Source organism: Plecotus auritus, assembly GCF_963455305.1.
Source record: "Plecotus auritus genome assembly, chromosome: 13".
Lineage (NCBI taxonomy): Eukaryota > Metazoa > Chordata > Mammalia > Chiroptera > Vespertilionidae > Plecotus > Plecotus auritus.
This window is the reverse complement of record NC_137779.1, coordinates 4,249,043-4,273,828: the sequence shown is the minus strand read 5'-3', so window position 1 is coordinate 4,273,828 and position 24,786 is coordinate 4,249,043. Positions and strand designations below refer to the sequence as shown.

The following is a 24,786-nucleotide window of genomic DNA, read 5'->3' as shown; positions in this document are numbered from 1 at the left end:
TTTTTTTTCCAGTTCTAGGCTGTTTTGAATACACTGGCTTTGTAATAAAACTTGATATCTGGTATTATGATCCCTCTAACTTTGATCTTCTTTCTCAAGATTGCTGTGGCTTTTGGGGTCTTTTTTTGTTCTATATAAATTTTTGGAGCATTTGTTCTAGATCTGTGAAATTTGCCGTTGGTATTTTAATAGGGATTGCATTGAATCCGTAGATTGCTTTGGGCAGTATGGACATTTTAATGATGTTAATTCTACCAACCCATGAACATGGCATATTCTTCCTCCTGCTTATATCTTCTTCTATCTCTTTTTTCAACCTCCTGTAGCTTTCCAAGCACAAAGTCTTTACCTCCTTGGTTAAGTTTATTCCCAAGTATCTTATTTTTTTGTTGCAATGGTAAATGGAATTGTTTGTTTAGCTTCTCTTTCTGAGAATTCATTATTGGTGTATAAAAAAGCTATCAACTTTTGGGTGTCGATTTTATATCCTGCTACATTGCCAAATTCATTTATAAACTAGTAGTTTTTTTTTTGGTGGAGGCTTTAGGGTTTTCTATGTACAATATCATGTTGCCTGTGAATAATGAGAGTTTTACTTCCTACTTCCCAATTTGGATGCTTTTTATCTCTTCTTCTTGTCTTATCACTGTGGCTAGGACTTCTAGAATATGTTGAATAAGAGTGATGAAGGCAGACATCCATATCTTGTTGCTGTTCTTAGGGGAAATAGCTTTAGTTTTTGCCCATTGAATATGATGTTCACTGTAGGTTTGTCATATATGGCCTTTATCATGTTGAGATATGCTCCCCTATTCCCAATTTCTGATAGTTTTTATAAAAAATGGGTGTTGGATTTTTTCCGACTGCTTTTTTCTGTATCTGTTGATATGACCATGTATTTTTTTTGTCTTTCAATTTTTTATGTGATATGTCATGTTTATTGATTTGCCAATATTGTGTCCTTAAATAAATCTCACTTGGTATTGGTGTATGATCTTTTTAATATATTGCTGGAGCCGATTTGCTAATATTTTGTTGAGGATTTTAGCATCTATGATCATCAGGGATATTGGCTTGTAATTCTCTTTCTTTGTAGTGTCTTTATCTGGTTTTGGAGTTAGGATAATGCTGGCCTCATAAAAAGATATTGGAAGTGTTCCTTCCTTTTGGATTTTCTGGAATAGTTTGCGGAGGAAAGGTGTTAGTTCTTCTCTGAATCTTTGGTAAAACCCCTGTGAAGCCATCTGATCTGGGCGCTTGTTTGCTGGGAGTTTTTTGATTACTGCTTCTATTTATCAGTTGTTATCAGCCTATTCAGGTTTTCTGATTCTTCCTGATTTAGTTTTGGGTGATTGTATTTTTCTAGGAATTTTTCCATTTCATTCACATTGTCCAGTTTTCATAGTATTTTCTTACAATCCTTTGTATTTCTGTGGTGTCAGTGGTTACTTATCCACTTTCATTTCTGATTTTGTTTATTTGAGTCCTCTCTCTTTGTTTCTTGATTAGTCTGGCTAATGGTTCATCAATCTTGTTTTTCCTTTCAAAGAACTAGCTCTTGGTTTCATTGATTTTTTGTATTGTTTTTTTAGTCTCTATGTCATTTGTTTCTGCTCTAATCTTTACTATTTTCTTCCTTTTACTTACTCTGGATTTTTCTTGTTGTTCTCTTTCTAGTTCTTTCAGTTATAGGGTTAAATAGTTTATTATTAATTTTTCTTTTTTTTGAGGTATGCTTGTAGTGCTATGAACTTCCCTCTCAGGACTGCTTTTGCTGTGTCCCAGAGATTTTGGTTTGTTGTGTGTTCATTTTCATTTGTTTCCAGAAAGTTTTTTATTTCTTTCTTGATCTCATTGGTAACCCATTCATTATTTAATAACATGCTATTTAGTCTCCATGAGTTTAAATGTTTTTGGGTGTTTTTACTGTAGTTGATTTCTAATTTCATTCCACTATGATCTGAGAAGATGCTTGATATGATTTCAATCTTCTTGAACTTCTAGAGGATTGTTTTCTGTCCTAACATGTGGTCTGTTTTTGTGAATGATTCATGTGCACTTGAGAAGAAAGTATATTTTGCAGCTTTGGGGTGTAATGCTCTATAAATGTCAACTAAATCCATCTGATTCAGTGTGTTCTTTAGAGTCACTGTTTCCTTGCTAATTTTTTTTTGTCTGGGAGACCTATCCAGTGAAGTCAACAGGGTGTTCAAGTTCCCTACTATGACTGTCTTGTTGTCAATTTCTACCTTAAAGTCTTCTAAAAGTTTTTTTAAAAAATATATTTAGGTGCTCCTATATTGGGTGCATATATGTTTACCAGGGTTATATCCTCTTGTTGGATCAATCTGTTTAGAATTATGTATTTAGTATTATGACCTTTGTTATAATAATTACTAGAGGCCCGGTGCACAAAATTAGTGCATGGGGGGTCCCCCTCAGCCCAGCCTGCACCCTCTCCAATCCGGGACCCCTTGGGGCATGTCCGAATGCTGGTTTAGGCCTGATCCCAGGAATTGGGCCTAAACCGGCAGTCGGACATCCCTCTCACAATCTTGGACTGCTGGCTCCTAAATGCTCACCTGCCTGCCTGCGTGGTTGCCCCTAACTGCCCCCTCCCTGCCGGCCAGGTTGCCCCCACTGCCCCCTCCCTGCCAGCCTGGTTGTCCCTAACTCCCCCCCCCCCCCGCTGGCCTGGTTTCCCCCAACTGCCCCCTCCACTGGCCTAGTTGCACCTCACCACCACCCCCTGCCAACCTAATCGCCCCCAACTGTCCCCCTCCTGCTGGCCTGGTCACCCCCAACTACCCCCCTTTGCTGGCTTGGTCACCCCTCACTGCCCCCCCTGCTGGCCTGGTCACCCCATGCAGCCTGCTGTTCAGTTGTTTAGTCACCCCTCACTGCCCCCCCCCCTGCCTGCCTGGTCATCCCCAACTGCCCCCCTGCTGGCATGGTCACCCCCAACTAACCCCCCCTGCCAGCCTGGTCACCCCTCACGGCCTCCCCACTGGCCTGGTCACCCCACGCAGCCTGCTTGTTCAATCTTTTGGTCGTTCCTAACTAACCCCCCTGCCGGCCTGGTCATAGGCATCCATCTTGTGAGGGTGTGACTGTCAATTTGCATATTACCTCTTTATTATATATAGGATGTAGTAATCTTGGTTTCAGATACTTGCTTTTCCATTACCTTGAGTACTTCATGCCATTCCATTCTGGCCTTAGAGTTTATGATGAGAAATCAGGTGTCAGCCTTATGGGAGCTTCTTTGTAGGTAAAAGTTTGCTTTTCTCTTGCTGCCTTTCAGATTCTCTCTTTGTCTTTAATTTTTGTCTCCTGAACTTGTGTTACTTTTTCATTTACCTGCTTAGGGAAATTAATTGTCTGCCATTATTTCTTCAAACACATTCTCTATCCCTTTCTCCCTTTCTGCCTCTTCTGACACATCTGCTATTTGAATATTGTTATGTTTCACATTGTCCCACAGCTCCCTTAAGCTGTTAATTTTTTTTTTTTCATTTTGGTTCTCTGATTGAGTGATTATTTTCAACACTGTCGTCTAATTCACTGATTTGGTCCTCTGCTTCCCCTAATCTGCTGTGTATTCCTTCCAGTGTGTTCTTTATTTATGCCATGTCATTACTTATTTCTGTTTTCATAGTTACTATATCTTTTCTCATGCTGTTGAGCATCTTTAACATCATTATTCTGAACTCTATATCAGATAATTTTCTTATCTCCATTTCATTTAGCTCTTCTTCTGAAGAATTCTCTTGTCCTTTCATTTGGGGGTTGTTTCTTTGTCTCCTCATTTTGGCTACCTGATTGGGTTTGTGGCTGTGTATTATGTAGATCTGCCTCTCAATCTCTAGTGCAGGACAGTGTTAAATGCTGTTTCTGACTAATTAGATCAGGCAAAGACTCAAAGCCTCCAGAGACCCGCCTCAGCCTACAGACTGATAAGCCCTTTTCTCATTGAAAAGCCCTCAGGCAATTGTCCACAGGTGTGGTGGGAGTGTTTTCCACAGGGTGGGGCGATTGCTTATGCCTGAAGGCTAATTGATATTCTCAATCTTTTAATGAGCCTCAGAAACTCCTCAACATGGGGCAAGATGTTTTCCAGTAGGGTGGGTCGACTGTCTTCCCCCCATGCAAAGCTGCTTGTATAGCAAATTTCTGCATGAGAAAGATGACCCCTGCAACATGAAGGAATGACTCAGCACAAGAAATCAGGGTATCTGCCTTCTGAGTTCTAACCCCACAGCCCCCAATCCTGGCTTCTGCTCACAATGCTCCAGTCCACTCTGCCCTCCCTCTGCTGAAGCACAAGGTGAGTGGCTCCACAAGGAATTTTGTGCATTGGCCCTTTAAGTGGGTACCTGCATTTCCAGCCATCTCTCCCTGGCAGATAGCAACTCTCTAGATGTTTCAGTGCTCATCAGTAGATGTTTTACAGCCAGATGTTGTGTGGGTACCCTTCTCAGTTCTGGTGTTCTCTGCTGGGGGGGTCCAGCTTGGGGTTTAGACCCCAGAGTTCTCAGTGCTAACCACCCATAGCTGAGCTATCTCTCCAAACTTCAGCTGCTGTCTGTGTGAGCCCAGCCAGCCCTTTCACACCTCCGCCCCTCCTACCACTCTCTATGCAGTCTCCACTTTTGGTCCTTGGTTATCAGGGTTCTCTCTCTTCAGTTGATTATTCAGGATTTCCCCCCCCCCCATATTTTAGTTGTAATTCCTGATTGGTCCTGGGAGCATGTCTGTGCAGCATCCACTTACTCTGCTGCCATTTTTAATCTCTGAGCAGATTATTCTTTATTCATACACTTTTTGCTGAGCCACATAACAAATGTGTTGTAAATTGCAATGCCTTAGAGAGAGACTGATACATAAAGCAGGACTACTTCTCCTAAATAATGGAGACCCGTCAAGTTCCACACACATCAAAGCCATTTGGGGCACCATTGCTCTGTTTCCAAAGTAAATATTACTTCTTAAGGAAATTTCATACCCTAATAATTATTTCTTAGAGTGATCTGAGGCCAAAGCTGGTTTAATACCATCATTGGACTCAGCCCAGTATTTTTCCTAGTGAAGTGTGCCAGAGGCTTAAAGCCCACACAGTGGCATGATCCGTCTTTCTCCTGGGCCCCTTTGCCTACAGAACTGTACCTCTGCACCCCTACTTATCTTGCGCTCGTGATGGCATCTGAATCCAATCGTATGCATGCATTTGTATTAATTAAACATTATATAGCACTTGATATGTGCCAGGCACCCTTCTAAGCTCTTTAACAAATACCAGCACATTTAAGAGGCACTTACGTTTTTTAATCTTCATTGTTGAGAGTATTACAGATGTTCCCCCCTTCCCATTTCTCCCCATTGCCCCCCTGCACCCGATTCCGGCCCAGCCCCAGGCTTTCACCACCCTATTGTCTGTGCCCATGGGCAATGCATGTATACATAGAAGTCCCTGGGTTAATCTCTTCCCTTCCCCCCTCCACTTTCCCTCAGAGATTCTTCAGTCTGTTCCATGTTTCCATGCCACTTTTCCAACTTGCCAAGAGACATGAAAAATGGTCAATGACACTAATCATCAGAGGGATGCAAATTAAAACAACAGTGAGGCACCACCTCACACCTGCCAATATGGCTACCATCAATAAATCATCAAACAACAAAAGCTTGTGAGGATGTAAAGAAAAAGGAACCCTAGTACACTGCTGGTGGGAATGCAGACTGGAAAACAGTACGAAGTTTCCTCAAAAAGTAAAAAAATGGAACTGCTATTTGGCCCAGTGATCCCACTTCTAGGAATATATCCTAAGAATACTGAAACACCAATCAAAAAGAATATATGCACCCCTAAGTTCATAGCAGCACAATTTACAATAGCTAAGATCTGGAAACAGCCCAAGTGCCCATCAGCAGATGAGTGGATAAAACTGTGGTACATTTACACCATGGAATACTATGCAGCTGTAAAAAAGAAGGATCTCTTACCCTTTGGAACAGCATAGATGGACCCAGAGAGTATTACGCTAAGTCCATGGTTGGCAAACTGTGGCTCACGAGCCACATGCGGCTCTTTGGCCCCTTGAGTGTGGCTCTTCCACAAAATACCATGGCCTGGGCGAGTCTATTTTGAAGAGTAGCATTAGAAGAAGTTTAAGTTTAAAAAACTTGACTCTCAAAAGAAATTTCAATCGTTGTATTGTTGATATTTGGCTCTGTTGACTAATGAGTTTGCCGACCACTGTGCTAAGTGAAATAGGCCAGTTGGAGAAAGACAAGTAACACCTGATCTCATATGTGGAAGCAATTGACAAAATAAACTGATGAATAAAAAAAGAGGCATTTATTTTGAGCCCCATTTTCCAAATAAGCTCTTTGGTGGTGGAGCTGGAATCTGTGCAGAGAACATGCGCTCTTCGTCACCACACTTGCTGCCCCTCAGCTGTATCTTCCAAAGTAGTGTGATAAGCAGGCGTTAGAGGTAACTCTGTGCCTTTTTAACACCATCCACATGCAGTGAGCCCCTGGGGAAGACACCACCGACTGTGAGCACACCTGCCCGAAGGCGGCCCAGCCAGACACACCAGGGACGGAGGTGAACTTGGAGCTCGCCTTCCAGAACCATCTGAGCTTTGGATGAAGAATGACAAGGCCAGCGTTTACTCTCCTCGTTGTGACAGACACACACCCACAGTGCTCTTGGCCCCTCTGAGCCGCTGTCCCTTTTCCTTCCTCCGCAGCCTCATCCCCGTCTCTCCTCTGGTGGTCTCTGTCTCCGGAAGTGGCACCTCCGTCCACAGTGATGCTCAGGCAGGAAGCCTGGACGTCCACCTTGTTTCCTGTCTCGTCAGCCCGGCCTCCTGAGAGGATACACTTGTCTCAGATGCAGATACACTTGTCCCTTCGCTTTGCCTGCAGCGCCTTTAGATTTGGGTTAATGCCGCTTTGCTCAAGGTCCCCGGTGTCTTGAGGCTCCTGCACCTGCCAGAAGCGACCCTCCTCACTCACCTGCTGACGCTGCGAGGAGCCTGCAAGGACGGCCGGCTCGTTTTCCCAGGAGCCTTTCCAGCTTCCCACCCTCTGGGTCCTGGAGCTGTCCGGTCACACCCGAGGCCAGGCGTGTTCTCCTCACACGGCATTCCAGTCAAACCTGGAAATGCACCCGGTTCCCAATAGCGTCCTGTACACGGAGAGTGGATCCTTATTGAAGTTATGCAAATAACCATATTGTCATGAAAAATAAGAATACTCACTAAGAGTTTCCACATTCTGGAGGGTCCATGTAGGAAGAAAAAGATAAATGTTTCTGGTCTGCTCACAAAGGTAGAATTTACCCAATTGCTCTAAGTCATAGGTAGTTTAAGAGAAACAAGTTAATAAAACATCTTAAAAAATCAGCAATATTTCAAACAAAAAGTCATAAAAATTATAATCATCTTCATCAGTTCATTCAGTCTTGTGTAATTAATTCTAATTGATCTTGATCTTTTGTTAGTTTTATCAAGCCATCAGCTTTTTCATTAATTTTATAAATTTTTGCCCAGTTTAGTTGTATGATCTGAAAGTATCAAAAACCTATATTTTAGAGTAGCGATTTTCAATCTTTCTCATCTCATGGCATACATAAACACATTACAAAAATTCTGTGACACACCAAAAATATATAGTTTGCCTGTCTAACAACAAGAAGAGGTGTAATTTTGATTCATTGACACTGCAGGCCTGTTATTCTGTTGGTGGTTATCATTTTTTATGTGACAGTCTAAGGGAAAAGAGGTCAGTGCCCCTGACTACATAGTCAGGTATTGCATGTTTTAAAAATTCTTAAAATCGCTGTTTAGAGCAGGTGCCAGAAATCTCTCCATGGATCTCTGTGAAGATGAAACATATTTGTAAAGGCATCAGAGGAAGACGATGACTCTCTTTTGGCAATTGTTATATTAATGATATTCACCCAATTACTCATTTGACAATGCTTCTCCAATTCACACACCAGATAAGCCTGATTAGTTTAATGTGTATCTTTTGTAAGGAGAGAGGGCAAGTCCACCTCCCCCCGCACCCCCACTCCTGTATTCTAGGGTCCCTCTGAAAAACCTCAAATTTATTTGCAGGTTAAGAAAAAGACTATTTAAAATTAGAATTTTGGGACGTTTGCCAAAATATATCAAAAGGTTTAGACATTGTGTAAGGGACATCAGTGGGTCCATGCTGCCTGTCACTACTTGAGCCAATTCAGCAGAATCATATGAGTGTTTATTCCAATCCTGCTGGCAGCCTGGGAGAGCAGCAGGTCATCCCCCAAAATCTGCTCTGCTCCCCCACATAAGCCAGCTGCTTATACTGGGTAGAAGGACGAAGATTACATGGGGAAGTAATGAAAGGGCATGCCAAATGGGCAGTTTACAGGTAATGGGGGCTGGAGATTTGCAAAGGCCTGGCCTGTGGGTATGCAAAGGGCTGGGGTCTTCAAAGGGCTGGCGATATGCAGAGGGCTGGTGGCTGTGGGTTATCAGACAACAAGGTTGTTCATCTTTCAGTGATAATGCGCAGCTCCCGATGGGGAGGATGGGCTGCATCTCCAGGTGAGCTCCCAGGTCCAGGGGCTACCAGCCAGGTCAGAAGGTGCCTTCTTTAATCAGAACAACACAGTCACAGCTAACAGAGCGTGATGACCATTTCTTACAATCATAGCTGGTCCCCACATTCTATGTCTGCCCCTATCATTTGCTGGAGCAGACCAGTAGTCCGAGAAAACTTTGTGCTTTTTAATTAAAGGGAGAAAACCATTTTTAATTTTATATCACTTTACTTTTGATATTTAAATTCACTTAATTAAATTTATTCCAGTCTTATTCAGCTTGACCACACATAAACTTTTCTTTCTCAATTCCTTTTTCATAAACCTTCTACATCTTTCCTTGTTCAATTTAATTTGTCTCTTGTTCTCTTAAGCATTTATAACTATCTTAAAAAAATTTTATTTTAATTTTCTTAAAATGCATTTTCTAACCTAATAACATCTTTTACCAAAAACAGATATTAATTCCTTCCATAGTAATTAGAATGATTAAACCTTAGAAATCTTAATTTCTAATGAAAATTTAAAAGTAAGTAATTATGAGGAGTCATGTCAGCATTCTGCAATACATGTCATAGCCTCTAGGAATACAGGCTGTTTCACTGGAAAATGTATTTTATAACTTTTAGAAACATGCTGCAACAAAGAGCAAAATATTTGGTTAACAGATTCGGATTCATCCTTAGTTTCTCTGTAATAAGAAGCTAAAAGGAGATGGAATTATTTAAGAATTAATGTTTCAGTACTTTATCTTATTTGGAAATTATCTAGATATTCAATAATTTAACTTAACCCATCATTTAACTCATGTTAGCAAAACTTTAAAGTTTCAAGATACCACAAGATTTTGGGAAACTATTTTAAAGTATATATACTATCCTATATAATAAAGAGGTAATATGCAAATTGACCCTCATGCCCTCGCACAAGATGGTCGCCCCCATGTGGTGAAAGATGACCGCCACAAGATGGCTGGCAGGGGAAGGTAGTTGTGGGCGATCAGGCCAGCAGGGGAGGGCAGTTAGGGGCAACCAGACTGGCAGGGGTGGGCAGTTAGGGGCAGCCAGCAGGGGAGGGCAGTTGGGGGAGATTGGGCCGGCAGGGGAGCAGTTAGGAATCAATCAGGCTGGCAAGGGCGTGGTTAGGGGGTGACCAGGCAGGCAGGCAGGTGAGCGGTTGGGAGCCAGCAGTCCCGGATTGTGAGCGGGATGTCCAAAAGCCAGGATCGGGCCTAAACTGGCATTGGCACGTCCCCTGAGGGGTCCCGGATTGGAGAGGGTCCAGGCCGGGCTGAGGGAACCCTCCCGCAGTGCACAAATTTCATGCGCCGGGCCTCTAGTAACATATAATTGTTAAAAAATTTTACCCGGAATCTTTTTATTTGCTTACATTTGTTTATTAGTTAACGATTAAGTTTAGATTACCCGTGAAAACTCTATGAGACATTAAATTTAATTATTAGTATCCCACACTGTTTTTCCTGGTGACAAATTTTGCAATAGAGATAATGTGAACGTATTTTTCTAAACCCTGGTAAAATGAAAGTGTTATACTTAATACTGATATCTTTAAAGACATGTCTGTTTTAATTAAATCATCAAACTAAATATTTTCCCCAAACCTGAAAAACATTTGGGTTAGTTTGTTATATTTCTTTTTGTTGTTGTTGTTAATCCTCACCTGAGTATATTTTTCCATTGACTCGTAGAGAGTGGAAGGGAGGTTCAATTCTGGTCATTCTATATTTCTTAATTTATATAAGCATTTAATTATCCTTTAAGACATTTAAACAGAGCTTCTTATAAGTTATTTTTTAAATTTAGTTATATCATCCATATTCAGAAAAATACTATTTCATACATAAAACACACGGATAAACCTAAAGATGTTAATGTAAGAAACATTCAAACCTGTGAAGAATTTTTGTGAATTTACTTACCAAACGGTCTACAAATGCCAGGAAGCAGAATCTCAACAGATTGGAGAATGGCAGGTTTTTTGTTTTTTTACCTTGTTTTATACATTTCAATCAAAGGAGGAGAGGTAGGTGGGCTACAGGAAATCCATTGGTGATAGATTAGGGAGGCGGGAATCTCTGGGATTGGATAAAGAGTAAAATGATAGACACATGCTTCTTTTACTTAGGGGGGTGCAGGATAGTTAACAATCAACAATTAACATGATAACAATAACAATGAAGAATTTGTGGTCTCTGTCCTGGCGCCCAGGCCATTGGGTTGTGCCCTGAGGGGTCCTGAAAAAGGGAAGTTACAAGTTACCCTGACATTTCACAGGGAGGTTATCTGAGATGTAAAAAGACAATAGGCTCAGTTAAGGTAAAGAATGACCTTTGTCAGGGAAGATGCAGGCCCAGGACCTGACTCCCCACCATCACTGCTTTTAGTTAAAGTTTTCATTCCAGACCATCCTTTGTGGTGACTTTTTTAGGTCTTTGAGTTTGCAAGACGGCCATGCCGGCCTCCCCTGAGCTGGTCAGGTCAGCACGTGGCCCCTCTCGTCCACAGCAGGATGGGAGTGTGTTCCTTGCACATTCCGAGGTGGCTTCGGAGGAAGCTGGGGTTGTGTTCTGCTAGTGCGTGCGGTGCAGGGCGTGAGTGGTGGGGTCAGGAGGTCAGGGGCCAGACCCTGGAAGGGAGTGAGGAGGCTGCCCTTGGTCCCTGATGCAATGGAGAGCTACTGGCGCGTCGGGGGGAGGGGTGTGTGTCATCTTCAAGCTGACATTTTGTTGAGAACCGGGGCTGCTGTGAGTTGAGCTCCTGGGAGGGAAGAGTAGAGGGAGGGAGACCTTTGCAGAGGTCTGGGCAATTGCTGACAAATGTCTGGGTTGGAGAGTGTCCGTGGCAACGCCAGGCAGGGCCACCAGGACCTGTGACTGATAAGGTGGGTAGTGGGGAAGAAGAACTTTCAACTTTCTGGCTTGGGGAACTAGTGGATTGTTGTGCGAAGGAGAAGCAGGAGGAGAAGCAGCTGGCGTGAGGTGGAGAGGATGTAGCTGAGGATGTTGGAGGTTCGAGGAGGCAGCTGAGTGCCCGTGTTCTGGGCTCCAGAAGTCATTTAGGGGCCACGCCGTGCAGATGGTAATAAGCCGTGACCAGAGAGAAATGTTAGTGGGAAGAGGATCCTTTTGTTTATTAAAGTACTTTCAGTTAATAAAGGCTACACTGTTAGGTCTAAGGCCAGATTCGCCTAAACGTTAAAATGAAAATCAACTTCCAACGAATGTGTGTTTTTGGTGAGGGATCTGAGCGCTTCAGCCTTTGCTCATACCCGGGTTTTGCGAGCACTGGAGCCTCACAAACAGGTCCCAGGAACGTGGTGGTTTGCTATTCCTGACACAGCGAGTGTGTGGGGAGGTGGGCCATCCTTACTCAGAGGCTTGGGAGCAGATGGTTTCTCGTCACTGGGCCCCGGTCACGCAGCTCAGGCCCCAGAGCAGGCCTGGCCCGGCCCTGCTGTCCTTACTGTGGTCTCCGAGGTCAGCCAGGCCTCAGGGCATGAGTGACACCCTCAGGCCTTCAGGACTGAGCTGTTCTGCCATCAGATCAGATCAGCACAGGCTGATCTGACAGCTCTTAGCAGCCTGCATACTCACTGTGCAGGTTGCCGCAGGCGCGAAGGGAAGGCGTTGACATACATGATTATGTGGACTATTACTTTGATAAGAGTCTAACCAGATTTTCACAGTTCTCTCCTCTTGGACAGCTTATCCCCTTACCCGCTCTCCAAATATTTACCGCGGCTGTAACATATGCCAGGCGCTCTCCTGGCCTTGAGGAGACACAAATAAGATCTCTGCCCCTGCCCTCCTCTGTCAAGCCTGCAAACTGGGGTGTGGACAGACAACCACTGAGCATTCCCATGAGTGAGAATGTAACGCTTCTCTCACCCCTCTTGTGCTATACAATCCTGCACACAGCCCTTCACACACCCCTGCACACACCCCTGCACACACCCCTGCACACAGCCCTTCACACACCCCTGCACACACCCCTGCACACACCCCTGCACACAGCCCTTCACACACCCCTGCACACACCCAGCGCCAGCACCACAAATGAAGGAGGTTCTAGACCGGATTCGCCAGCAGCATGGTTGTCTTGGCCCTTTACGTTCCGCTGTCTCCTGTAGCAGACACTTGCTTGAGGCCTTCCATCCCTGAACGAATATTTTGTGTGAGTAGACGCTGAGGATACAACGCAGCTGGAAACAGTTTTTGTCCCTAAGAAGCCCACAGGCATCCCAGGTGAAGACAGGTAAACGCAGCAGCCACAGAGGGAAGGAGGCCCGCCAGGCTAGGCGCCTGAGAGGCCCCACCTCTGCCATGTCGGGAAAGGTGCGGGGGGGGGGGGGGGGGGGGGGGGGGGACGGCGGGGGGTGGAGCGGAGCTCCGCAGGGGGAGGGACCAGTTTGCACAGGAGCTGCGAGCTGCTGGTGGTGCTGGGCACTGAGTGTGGGAGGGGAGGGCGTCATCCGCAAAACTCACTAAGTGTGACTCACTAGCATTTAGCTCAAGGCGTTTTCATAAACCGAACACACTGTAAGCAGCGCCCAGAGTGAGAAACAGAACATCACCAGCACCCGCAGGCGACCCTGCAGGCGACCCATAGGCCCCCTCCGTCACCGCTCTCCCCGAGGGCGGCTGCTGGCAGCGCAGGCTCTGGCTGGCGGCTTCGGTACGGTGTGAGACAGGAGCACACTGGACACGTTCTGTGCCAGCTTTCTTTTGCTCAGTATGATGCTTATGAGATTCATCATCGGTCATTTTCTTTTCCACACCATTCCATACACCACATTTCTCCATTTGCTGGAGACTTCTGGCTAGTCTCCAGTTTGGGGGCCCTGAGGGTGCTGCTGTGGACATTCTGTCCGTCCTTGGTGGGCACACACCTATGTTTCCATTGCACGTGGGCTCCGAGCGGAGCTGCTGGTCCTGGGTGTGGGCTCCGGGCAGAGCTGCTGGTCCTGGGGTGTGGGCTCCGGGAGGAGCTGCTGGTCCTGGGGTGTGGGCTCCGGGAGGAGCTGCTGGTCCTGGGGTGTGGGCTCTGAGTGGAGATGCTGGTCCTGGGGTGTGGGCTCCGGGCAGAGCTGCTGGTCCTGGGGTGTGGGCTCCGGGAGGAGCTGCTGGTCCTGGGGTGTGGGCTCCGGGAGGAGTTGCTGGTCCTGGGGTGTGGGCTCCGGGCAGAGCTGCTGGTCCTGGGGTGTGGGCTCCGGGAGGAGCTGCTGGTCCTGGGTTGTGGGCTCCGGGAGGAGCTGCTGGTCCTGGGGTGTGGGCTCTGAGTGGAGATGCTGGTCCTGGGGTGTGGGCTCTGAGTGGAGATGCTGGTCCTGGGGTGTGGGCTCTGGGCGGAGCTGCTGGTCCTGGGTGAGCAGCTCCAGGAGACCGCTGTACCGTGTGCTCTCTGGGACACCACATGAGGGTTCTGGGCCCCATCTCCTGCGACACCTGGCACTGTTTTGTTAAGGAGGCAGCTGGTACCCTACTGTGGTTTAAAGTGGCGTTTTCCTGAAGCCCAGTGAAGCTGAGGCCTGTGGATGTAGCTGTTAGGGAAGTCTGGCCTGCCTTGGCCCACGCTCCTATGGAGTGTCCGTGTGGTGGTGGGAGGAGAGCTGTGTTAACACTGCTTTCCTGGCCCAGGACGACCCAGGAGTAGCAGAGCCTGGTGCTCACCAGCAGCCCTCCCCCCACGAGGGGGCTGTGCTGGTGGCCACAGACTCTGGCCTCAAGGGTTGGAAAGGATTCAGTGGGGGACACACCCCTGCTTCCCTCTGGGAGGCAGCCCCTGGAGGCTCTGCTTTGACATCAGAGGCCCCGGCCCTGGGCAGGAGGAGAGGGGTGTGGGAGGAGGGTGGGGAGGGTCGCTTTAGGCAGGTGGCAGGAGCAGGTGTGGAAACCCCTGAGGCCTGGGGGAGCGCTTCTGCCATCGGGCTGGGGAGGAGCTGACATGGGAGCAGGCCCTCCTGGGCCAGGCGGCCAGGCGAGCAGCGCAGCTTCTGTTTGCCTTGGGCCGCGATTCTTCTTCCCGGGACAGTGGTTGCGCCACTGCTACCCGCGAGGAGACCGGCCGAGTGGCCAGGAGCGCTCCTCACGAAGGCACAGCTGCGGTGCGAGGATAGCTGAACCCGCCCTTCCCACCCTCCCAGGGAGCAGCGTGTGTGCCGGGCAAGGGCACAGCCCTGCCGCTCCTCCCTCCTCCGTGGCTCCTGTTCTTCCAGAGCAGACGAAGGTCTCCCCCTCCCTCCCCCCAACTTGGCTTTTTTTAAAAAGTGGAGCCCTGTGAACCATTCGGCCCCAGAGCACTGCCTGCCCGTTTTGCTGGGGAGGAAGGATTCGAACCTGAGCTCGTAGAGGGAGGACAGAGGCCAGAGCCACGTGGGCACTGCAGCAGAGGCTGGGGTGGGTGGGGGCGGTGTCTGGGTCGCCGGGCTGAGTGGGCACTCTGGCAGGGACGCAGGCCTCACCGCCCGGCCCTGTCTTGCAGAGTCATGTCATGCCCAGCCGGCAGCGGGCTCCATGAGGATTCCTAGAAGATGCCCCGAGTCTCCGCACCTCTGGTGCTGCTTCCTGTGTGGCTCGTGATGGTGGCCTGCAGTCCCCACGCCCTGAGGATTGGTAAGTGCTGCTCAGCCGGCACCCCATGGCTTACTGGCCCGGGTGGCGCTCCCTCTCAGCACCCCAGGTGTCCACAGGGGACCCTCTACAATGTCCCCTCAAGTTTGGCTGGGCCTGGGTGGTGGGAGTGGAGCCGCTGACAGGTGCCCACTGTGAATAAAGACGCTGCTAAGTCTCCATTACAGCCTGTGACCAACAGCCCAGCCCAGGAAAGGGCAGCTGTTAGCGGAGGAGGAGGAGGGATGGCCTTGGGGCTTCCAAGTGCAGGAGCTCAGAGAAGAGAGGTGATCTTGTCTCTGATCAGTGGAAGAACGCTTCCTTGGGGTGTGCTTGGGAAGAGGCCAGGGAGTCTTGGGGTGCCCTTGGCTTACTGTGCTGCCGGCCCTGGACTTGGCATCTGCTTTCCCTGGCCTGGTTCTGGGGTGGAGCTGGCTCACCTCAGTGATGTGTCCCACGCTCTCCTCCTCGTCCTACTCACTGTGGGTGGTCTCAGCCACACTCCATCCCGGGAGGGGGCCTCAGCTCCACCACCTGGGAAGCCGCGGGCTCCTCCCGGAACCGGGCGAGGCTTACAACTGCAGGTGGAGGCGCTATTGACCTGGGCCCTGGGGACACAGTCCCAGCCGCAGGGACAGGAGACATTTCAGCCCAGCAGACACCATGTTGGGATCTGATGTCCTGGGGCAAATGGGGGTGTGGGGGTTGGGGGCATCTGTGTGTATATGGGAAGGGGTCAGTGTGGCTAGGTCAGTGGGGAGTCATCCAGGCAGGTGGGCTGTTGTCACACAGGCCTGTCCAATAGCAGGGCTGAGGGGCGGGGCCGGGGAAGAGCCCGGAGCCCCCACGCACCAGGCAGGCTGTCCAGGCGGATCCGCACGTGGAGAAGGTGGGGAGTAAACACTACAAGCAACGCTTATAGACTTCCTCCCGAAAGGGTAGAGGCTGATTGAGGGTGAAGATGTCAGAACGCGGAGTCCCAGGGAATTGGCTTAAAGCTCCCCCCCTCCCCCCCCCCCCCCCCCCCCCCAGTTAGGGTCAGGACTGCCCTGAGGTCTCAGAAGTTGGGAGAGTGGGAAGCCAAGGTGGGCGGGGACGCCAAGAGCCGGGACTCTGGCCGGGCAGGCGTCAAGGCCGGGGCCACGCTGCCGCTCTTCCAGCTGCTCCAGGTTATGTGGGGGCACGTGCTCCCAGGCCCACAGCAGCGGTGGGTGGGACTCCGCCCGGGACACAGTCTCCTCACCCCGCCTGGGCTCACCACTCCGCCTGCATCTTCATTTCCACTGAAACTCCAGACCCAACTTACTTTTGCTTAGCAGCAATGCAAAATGGTTCACATCCTTAAGATGCGTAATTTATAAGATGCCCACAGTTATTCACCATTTGCTGCAAGGTGTTCCCCTCCTCTGAGGAGCCGATAAAGTGTGACCATCAATTTCCATTTGTCGCTGTGGGCGTGGAAACCGATGGAGCGGAGCTGGCAGCGCCTGGGGCCTGGCCCCCGGCCCCCGTTGTCCGGGAGGAGCAGGCAGTGAGCACGCTCAGGCTCTGCAGCACACTCGGAGCGTTGCTGGTCCAGTTCCTCAAGACTCTGCTGGACTCAGTGTTGGTTCATGCCTGGCCACTCGGGCTGATTCCCAGCCATGCCCCGCCGCCTGGCCTGGCAAAGTGGGCCTCAGCTCCTGCAGAGGCCAGGGAGTAGACCTAGGCCAGTGGTCGGCAAACTCATTAGTCAACAGAGCGGCAAACCGCGGCTCGCGAGCCGCATGTGGCTCGCGAGCCGCAGTTTGCCGACCACTGACCTAGGCCAACAGAGGGAAAGGAAGAAAAACAAAACTAGCCCTGCCAGGACCCCTTTTTCTGTCTCCTTGGTTATCTGGGAGCCTGGAGCTCTAACGCTCCCAGAGCCTCCTGTTGGAAAGGAGGTGTCTCCAGCTCCGTGAGGATCTGCAGTGGGGTGGGGACAGGAAGGGACAGGTGGGGACAGGCGGGGACAGGTGGGGACAGGTGGGGACAGGCGAGGACAGGAGGGGGCAGACGGGGGCAGGAGGGGACAGGTGGGGACAGGCGAGGACAGGAGGGGGCAGACGGGGGCAGGAGGGGACAGGTGGGGACAGGCGAGGACAGGAGGGGGCAGACGGGGGCAGACGGGGGCAGGAGGGGACAGGTGGGGACAGGTGGGGACAAGTGGGGGCAGGAGAGGACAGGAGGAGGCAGGAGGGGAAGCAGGTCATGAAAACACAAGGAGCTGGCCCTTGGCCTCCTGCCTGCTAGGTGTGGATGCCTGACTTTGTGCAGGAAAAATGCCACAACACTCTTTAGGTCTGTACCTAAAGGAGCCAGGCCAAGTGAAGTTGTGAGAGTTGAAGAGATTTCATTGCCTTCCCTGCAGCGGGTGGAGACCAGTGTGTGGTGTCGCCCAGGGGTGGTTGGGCTCCGTTATATAGGGGAGAAGTATGAATTGTAGGGTTGGAGGTGGGTGCATCAGTTGGTCAAGGGAGGAGAGTGCACGGATAGGTCAGGCGGCCGGGATTCACCTTGTCTTGCTTCTGCAGCTGCCGGCCGGCTGCCCCGAGCAATGGGACAAGGCTTATAACAATACTAGAGGCCCAGCGCATGAAAATTCATGCACTGGCCGAAACCGGTTTGGCTCAGTGGATAGAGCGTCGGCCTGCGGACTAAAAGGTCCCAGGTTCGATTCCGGTCAAGGGCATGTACCTTGGTTGCGGGCACGTCCCCAGTAGGGGGTGTGCAGGAGGCAGCTGATCGATGTTTCTCTCTCATCGATGTTTCTAACTCTCTATTCCTCTCCCTTCCTCTCTGTAAAAAAATCAATAAAATATATTAAAAAAAAAAATTCATGCACTGGAGGGGGGTCCCTCAGCACGGCCTGCCCCCTCTCACAGTCCAGGAGCCCTCAGGGGCGGGAGGCGACCCAGTGATCAGGGGTAGGCAATGCCCCCATCACACCCCTGCTGCTGACACTGCCGGCAATGCAAGTCTTGACCGGCCCTGGTTACCTGAGCCTCAGCTGGCCCTGGTTACCTGAGCCTCGAGCAGCCCTGGGCGGCTGGGCAGCTGCCATCCGAGGCTTGCCTGTGCCTTGGGCCAGCCCTTGGCAGCTGGGCAGCTGACATCCGAGGCTTGCCTGTGCCTTGGGCCTGCCCTTGGCAGCTGGGCAGCTGACATCCAAGGCTTGCCTGTGCCTCGGGCCTGCCCTGGGCAGCTGGGCAGCTGACATCCAAGGCTTGCCTGTGCCTCGGGCCTGCCCTGGGCAGCTGAGGGTGGGTCTGGCCGCACCGTGTGCCTGCCGTGCCTCCCCCACAGCCTGTTCCCCCCAGCTGGGCTGAAAAGACTGGGGGACTCTGGCGGGGCTGAGGCGACTGGACACCGCCATCTTTGTGATGGTGTGATGGTCAATTTGCATATTCCCTCTTTATTGGGTAGGATGGATTCCAGAATACACTTCCCAGCAGGAGAGATTGTGGGAGCGCACCCTCATACACAGCGAGTTGTGGAGGGTGTTTCCTGCAGCTGGGACGTGAACCAGGGTGGCTGGGAAAGGTCAGCTGCTTCAGCTCGCTGGGAAGTCAGAGAAACAGGGACTTGGGGACAGAGTGGGGGGTTTGCCTGGGAGGAGCCGCCGCTGCCCGCTGCTGCCTGAGTTGCAAGCCTTGTGGGGTTCCTTAGGGTTACGAGATAAGTGCCTGTGATGGAAGAAGGGGGTGCGTGGGGGTGCAGGCGTGCTCCTGCGAGGGAGAGCGTGAGCTAGACCTTCGTGTTAGGGGTGTTATAGGCTGGGCGTTTAGGGAGGTCTTAGGGGAAGATATCAATAGAACACATCAGTTTTATGCTGATGTACCCAAGTGAGATTTATTCGCTAACTTCATCTGTCCTTGGGTGTGGTTGGCAAATGGCATTAATTGGGCTTCTGTTATCTGTCTCCCTGAGTGGGGTGACTTAAGCTATTGACCCTCTGGCGTCCCTGGTTCAGGGAAGATGGGACTTACCAGTGGCATAGATTTCCAGATGCTACAAACTCTGCCACCTGTCTCGGCTTCCCTGTCCTCCTGGCGTCTCAGCTGTGCTTAGCAGCGGCAGCTTTGCACACAAATGGGCTGAACCAGCACTAGTGGTCCTTGAGCGTCTGTCGGCACGTCTCCCCTTTGCCCCAGGCCCCTCTTTCCCTCATTTATTTTTATCTGGGTTTCTTCCAACCTCCAGCCTCAGAGTCGATGGCTGTGAGAGCGAGGCCATGCAGAGGGCCCGGGAGGCTCAGCTGATGAGCCCACCCTCTCCACCCTCAGCCAGCTCCTCCGCGGGACAATACGGCTGTCTGTGGAAAGGCAGTCGGACCCACGGCCCTGCCTGGGGCTGCAGTTTCACTCAGTGAGGCACAGACAGCCATGCAGCCCCGTCCTCTAGGTGTCCAGCCACGGAATGAGGTTTGGGGTAAGAGAAAGGGGTTTTATTTATGACGGTGAGGCTGCCCCCAAACTCCCCAAACTCTCACACATGTCAGCCTCTCCAGTCATTGATCAAAATGTCTTTTGAGTTTGCCTTTGTCCCTCTTAGTGCCCTGATCGGTGACTCTGGGAGCACAAGTTAATACAAGCTCTGAGAAGACCCTACTATCTCACCGGCCCTGTGACTGAAAGGGGCCATCATTCCTTAGGGGTGACAGTGGATTCTAAGGATGGCGTTTCCCATCCTGCTACCTTCACAGGTGAGGAAGGCGGCCCAAAGAGGGCAGCGATTTGGCCAAGGTGACGGGCAGGCAGGTGGCTAGGCCGCTGACAGCCTGCGGGGACCCAGCGGTCCTCGCTCCTCTAGCCGGCTCTCCGGCTCTCCGGGCTGCCAGCCGCTCCCTCAGCCACTAGGGGCGCAGCATCACTCTCAGCCTGTGCCGAGGTGTCTCTGGGTTTCTCCCATCCTGGTCTCCCGTTAGTAAACGTTACCCTTGCCCTGATCACATTAGGGACTCAGTACTTGTCAGTCCGGCGAGCGCTAGGCTTTTAGCCTGCTCCTGTCTCAGGTAATCTGGAGGGTTCCCTGGGGTGCCCCCACCTCGTGCCCCCTCACCACCGTCACTGGCTGAAATGGCCGTCCTCATGTCACCGTGTGCTTCACAGGGAGAAAGCCTCCTTTTCCTGCCTTTCTCCCATTTTCCTGGTTTCAGCACGTACGGCTGTGCTGGAATTGTCATGGTATTTTCCCACCGGTCGCTGAACTGCACGGGAGAGCAGCCCGCTGACACAGCACCCAGTGCACAGACTCAGTGCGTTTCAGGGCGGCTGCGTCCATGGCCGTGGAGACTGGGTCCCAGGAACATGCCTGCTGTCATTGTTTTAAAGTACTTTCTTCCGGTCGTACCTGTGTTAACAGAGGCAGACATCCAGGAGGAAACAGGAGAGAAGGAGGGAGGGAGGAAGGAAGGGGGAGAGAGAGAGAGAGGATTTTTTGAGTGCCAGGCACTGAGGATCTGGTGCTAAACAATAACTAACAGTTCAGCCCATCTCCCCCGTGGGAAGCCCCTCTTGCTGCCAGGTGCTAGGCCAGGTTTCACCACGTCAGGCACCTGCAGGTTCCGGAGAGGCAGTGAAGCTGGGGATTTGACAGAACCATCCCGGCTGCAGAGAGACTGAAACGGGACCTGCCTCCCAAGTGGGCGCTGCTTTGCTCTGTGGCAGCGAGTGTGCCCAGACGCTGGGGATAGCCCGGGAACCTCAGCAGTCACATGCAGCACCAGTTTAGCGGGTACGGATTTGAGGATGGGAGCATTACTGCTGACAGTCTTTTGCTTTTCTTTGATTATTTTACCTACAAATAATGTCCCAAGGGCACAAAGGCCGTCTGTCGGATGCAGACCCACAGGCTTGCGGTCCAGAGCCTGCTCGTGGGGGCAGAGCCCTGCTCGCCTAGGTGGTATCAACACACCTGACGGCGCAGGGCGGGGGGCGGGAGGACACATTTGGGCGTCTCTGGCCGAGGCCCGCCGTGCATGGACATCCAGCCGCCAGGGTTCCGTTAGCAGCGCACTCACCTCGGGGAGATGATACCCTTAGAAATGCCCTCAAATCCATGGGCTCAGGAAAGTGAAGGACAAATGGGGTTTCAAGTCTAAAGATTTGGTTTGCATCCAGGTGGTGTGGCTTGGGGCCCAGCTCATGCCAATGAGGTGACAAGAGGTGCCTCTTGGAGCTTTGGGAGCATAAAATGAGATCCTGTGAGTGAAGGGCGGAGCGCTCACTGCCACACACAGCAAGTGCTCGGCAATGCCCCTCTCTGAAATCAATAAAAGATACTTTTTTAAAAAGGGAAGAGAGTAGAGGACGCCTCTCAGACGGCCCCAGGTGGACACGTGGAACCAGGAGACGGTGTGGGGTGGGTCCTGAAGAGCCGCTGCTTGTACATTATGGATGGAAGGGGACAGAAAGCTGCCAGGGCCAGCTTGTCAAACTCAAGCTCTCACAAACCAGGCCGAGCTAAAGGGAACAGGCCAGGAAAGGCAGCGAGAGCTGTTTTCCTGCCCATCTGCTGAGTGATCTTTGGGAAGAAACGGGAAGGTCCCGTGGCTGGGGCCTGAGAGGTGAAGGGGGCTGTGGTTCCTAACCAAAAGCCGCAGGTGAGAGACGGATGTCCCAGTGCCTGTGGGAGGCGCTGCCTGTGTGCGTTTGTGCTGCAGCGGCCGGCTCCCTGGGCTCTCATTTGGCCCCTCCTGTGCTGTGGTCTGAGGGGTCTGCTGTGGTCTGAGGGGTCTGCTGTGGTCTGAGGGGTCTGCTGTGGTCTGAGGGGTCTGCTGTGGTTTGAGGGGTCTGCTGTGGTCTGAGGGGTCTGCTGTGGTCTGGGGGGTCTGCTGTGGTCTGGGGGGTCTGCTGTGGTCTGAGGGGTCTGCTGTGGTTTGAGGGGTCTGCTGTGGTCTGAGGGGTCTGCTGTGGTCTGAGGGGTCTGCTGTGGTCTGGGGAGTCTGCTGCCACTCAGGGAGGCCTGCCTGGCAGAGGGGCACGCGGTGTGGGGAGAGCGGACAGGGTGGCATTTGGCCAGAGTTTCAAAAACCTGTCTTCATTTCTGTGTGTGCAGAGTCCCGGGAGGGGGGTGAGTCATTAACAAGCTCTGGAGAGGTTTGGGGTTGATGTAAGAAATGTTTGCCAGACAAATGGATACTGAGGTCCCACAGCTGGCGATAGATGGACCCGGGCTTTAGCATCAAATGCAGGGCTGGTCCTGCGACCTCTAAAACCCCTTCAACCTGGGACTCTCTGAGAGAATGTTTTAGCCTCTGGTCTGTTCTGCTCGCACAGGGAGGCGTCCCATCAGCATTGTGTCCTCGGGAGCAGCCACTGAGGAGAGTTTAGCATGGGAGCCGCCATCTGCCTGATTTACATCCTGACCCCATTGGCCCCCATTGCTGGGGGAGCCCAGATGAAGACACGAGACCCTGCGCATCCTTTCTGTTCTCTTGGTGTAGACTGTCTGGGTGTTTCCTTTCTCCCTGTGGCCTCCGATGGAGGCACTCGAGACGCATGGGCAGTGAGGGAGCCACTGCCAGATCTGAGCCAAGGGCCTGCGTGGTGAGCCTGGGTAGGTGAGGCCGCGTGGCCTCCCAGCCGCCCAGCTCAGCTGCAGGCAGGACGTGATCACAGGTGGTTCTCGTTAGTCTGGATGAGCAGCACGCTCCATATCGGCTGTACGGGAGCTGGACCTCGGCTGCGGGGATCCCGGTGGCAGGAGGCTGCAGACAGCCTTCAGGCTGCCCGGTGGCCCTTCTGCATCTTTGTGGTGTGTTTCTTCCCATTGAACGGAGTTGCGGGGCCCAGTCAGGTCAGGGGCTAAGCCAGCAGAGCACACCAATGCATGTTGTGGAGGTACCGGCCCAGAGCGGTCAGGTTCAGCATGTGCAGGTTCAGTGTGGACCTGGCTGGGAGGCAGCCGGTGCTGCCGTGTGAGGCTCAGGCTCTGCAGCCTTGACCGGGGCCCTCTCACGTTGAGACTTGCATTCGCGCCATCCCCTTCAGAGGAGCGGTTCTCTGTTCTGAAACCTCCCAGGGCGCACATTAGCCACAGCTCTCTCAGCGCCCTCACTCCCTGTGTCCTGCTGAGGTCGCCAGCATAGCGGGGGTGAGTGTCCGTCTGGGGCAGCCCGGGAGGAGGTCCCACCTGCGCCTCCGTCTCCCTCAGTCCCTTCTGCCCTGGCTCACTCAGGTGTCTTCCAAGCCACCGGGTTCTGGAGAGCAAGGGGAAGATGGAGCCGGTGTGCGGCGGCTAGCACGAGGCTGCTTCTGGGGGTCTGATGCTGGAGCGTGCGCTGACAGTGCTTCCTGGGTTGTATGACCTTAGGCAAGAACTTATTCTTAGTGTTTCGGTTGTGTCGGTAACGCGGGGTAACCGTGTCCCTACCTCGTGTTTTAGCAGAAGTCAGTCAGTACCACACAGAAGCCGTCAGAGCACCCGGCGCACAGGACGTGCCGTGGATGGTGGCTGCTATGAGCAGCACCAGGGCCACCCTGTCTCAGACTCAGCCTTTGTTTGCCTGGAGCAGCTTCTCCCTCCCCCCCAAGCGCCGTCTCTTCGCTTTGTAAACCCTGCTGTAAGTTCACCTCTTTCTAGGAGCCAGGAACCCCCACCTGGAACCATTACCCCCGTGTGGAGGGCCCACGACCCTGGGAGGTAGAGAAGATAGAATGATCTTCCATCTCAAAGCTGCCCTTTGTCCCACGTCTTTCTTGCTCTAACCCCTATTTCCCTCTCCCCTGCACAGTGAGGATCTGTAGAAGAATTGCCCGTTCAAACTGTCTCCCTTTCTTCTGCCACCTTTTCCACAGGAGCTCCTCCCACCAAAGATGATGCCCATGTTGCTAAGTCCAGTCATCTGTCCCCAGACTCCTTTCGCTGGCAGCAGTTATATAGTCTTTAACTCTCTTTCTTGAAACACTTCTTTTAAAAAAATATTTTTATTGATTTCAGAGAGCAAGGGAGAGGGAGATAGAAACATCAATGATGAGAGAGAATCACTGATTGGCTGCCTCCTGCATGCCCTCCACTGGGGATCGAGCCCACAACCCGGGCATGTGCCCTGGATCAGAATCGAACCTGGGATCTTCCGTCCGTTCACTGAGCCAAACCGGCCAGAGCTGGAAACACTTCTTCTTCTTGGCTTCCAGGTCACGCTCCACCTTGGTCCTTGCTCTGCCTCTCACTGGTCACTTCTCCTCAGTCTCCTTTGCTGGTTCCTCCTCACCTGTGGCCTGTGCCCGTGATCTCCTGCAGCCTCCTGGCTTTATAAGCTTGTGACTCTAGTGTCACCTCCAGCTCGCCCTCTCCCCACACCTCCAGACTCATACACACGTGCGGTCCTCTCCACTCGGACGTCTAAGGAACTCAAGCCTGACCTGCGCCCTGGTCACACACTGTAATGCCATTCCACATTTGGATGTGAGCGCCAACACTGGGAAGCAGGCATGGTCCTGTCTTCTGGGAAACCCCATCCTCTTCATCAGCAACCCCCTGTGCTCTACCTTCCGAGCGTATCCAGAACCCAGCCACTTCTGACCACGTCACTGTTGCT

The 24,786-nt window shown here is 51.5% G+C and overlaps 1 protein-coding gene across 4 annotated transcripts in view; it reads left to right on the top strand.

Moving 5' to 3' along the window:
* GRIK4 (glutamate ionotropic receptor kainate type subunit 4) overlaps positions 1–24,786 on the top strand; it is a 259,741-nt gene that overhangs the window by 25,022 nt on the left and 209,933 nt on the right. For all 4 annotated transcript variants that reach the window (XM_080650202.1, XM_080650201.1, XM_080650203.1 and 1 more), the window contains exon 2: positions 15,094–15,224. In XM_080650202.1, the coding sequence (XP_080506328.1) occupies positions 15,143–15,224 (82 nt within the window). In that variant the 5' untranslated portion in view covers positions 15,094–15,142. The remainder of the gene's footprint in view (positions 1–15,093; positions 15,225–24,786) is intronic.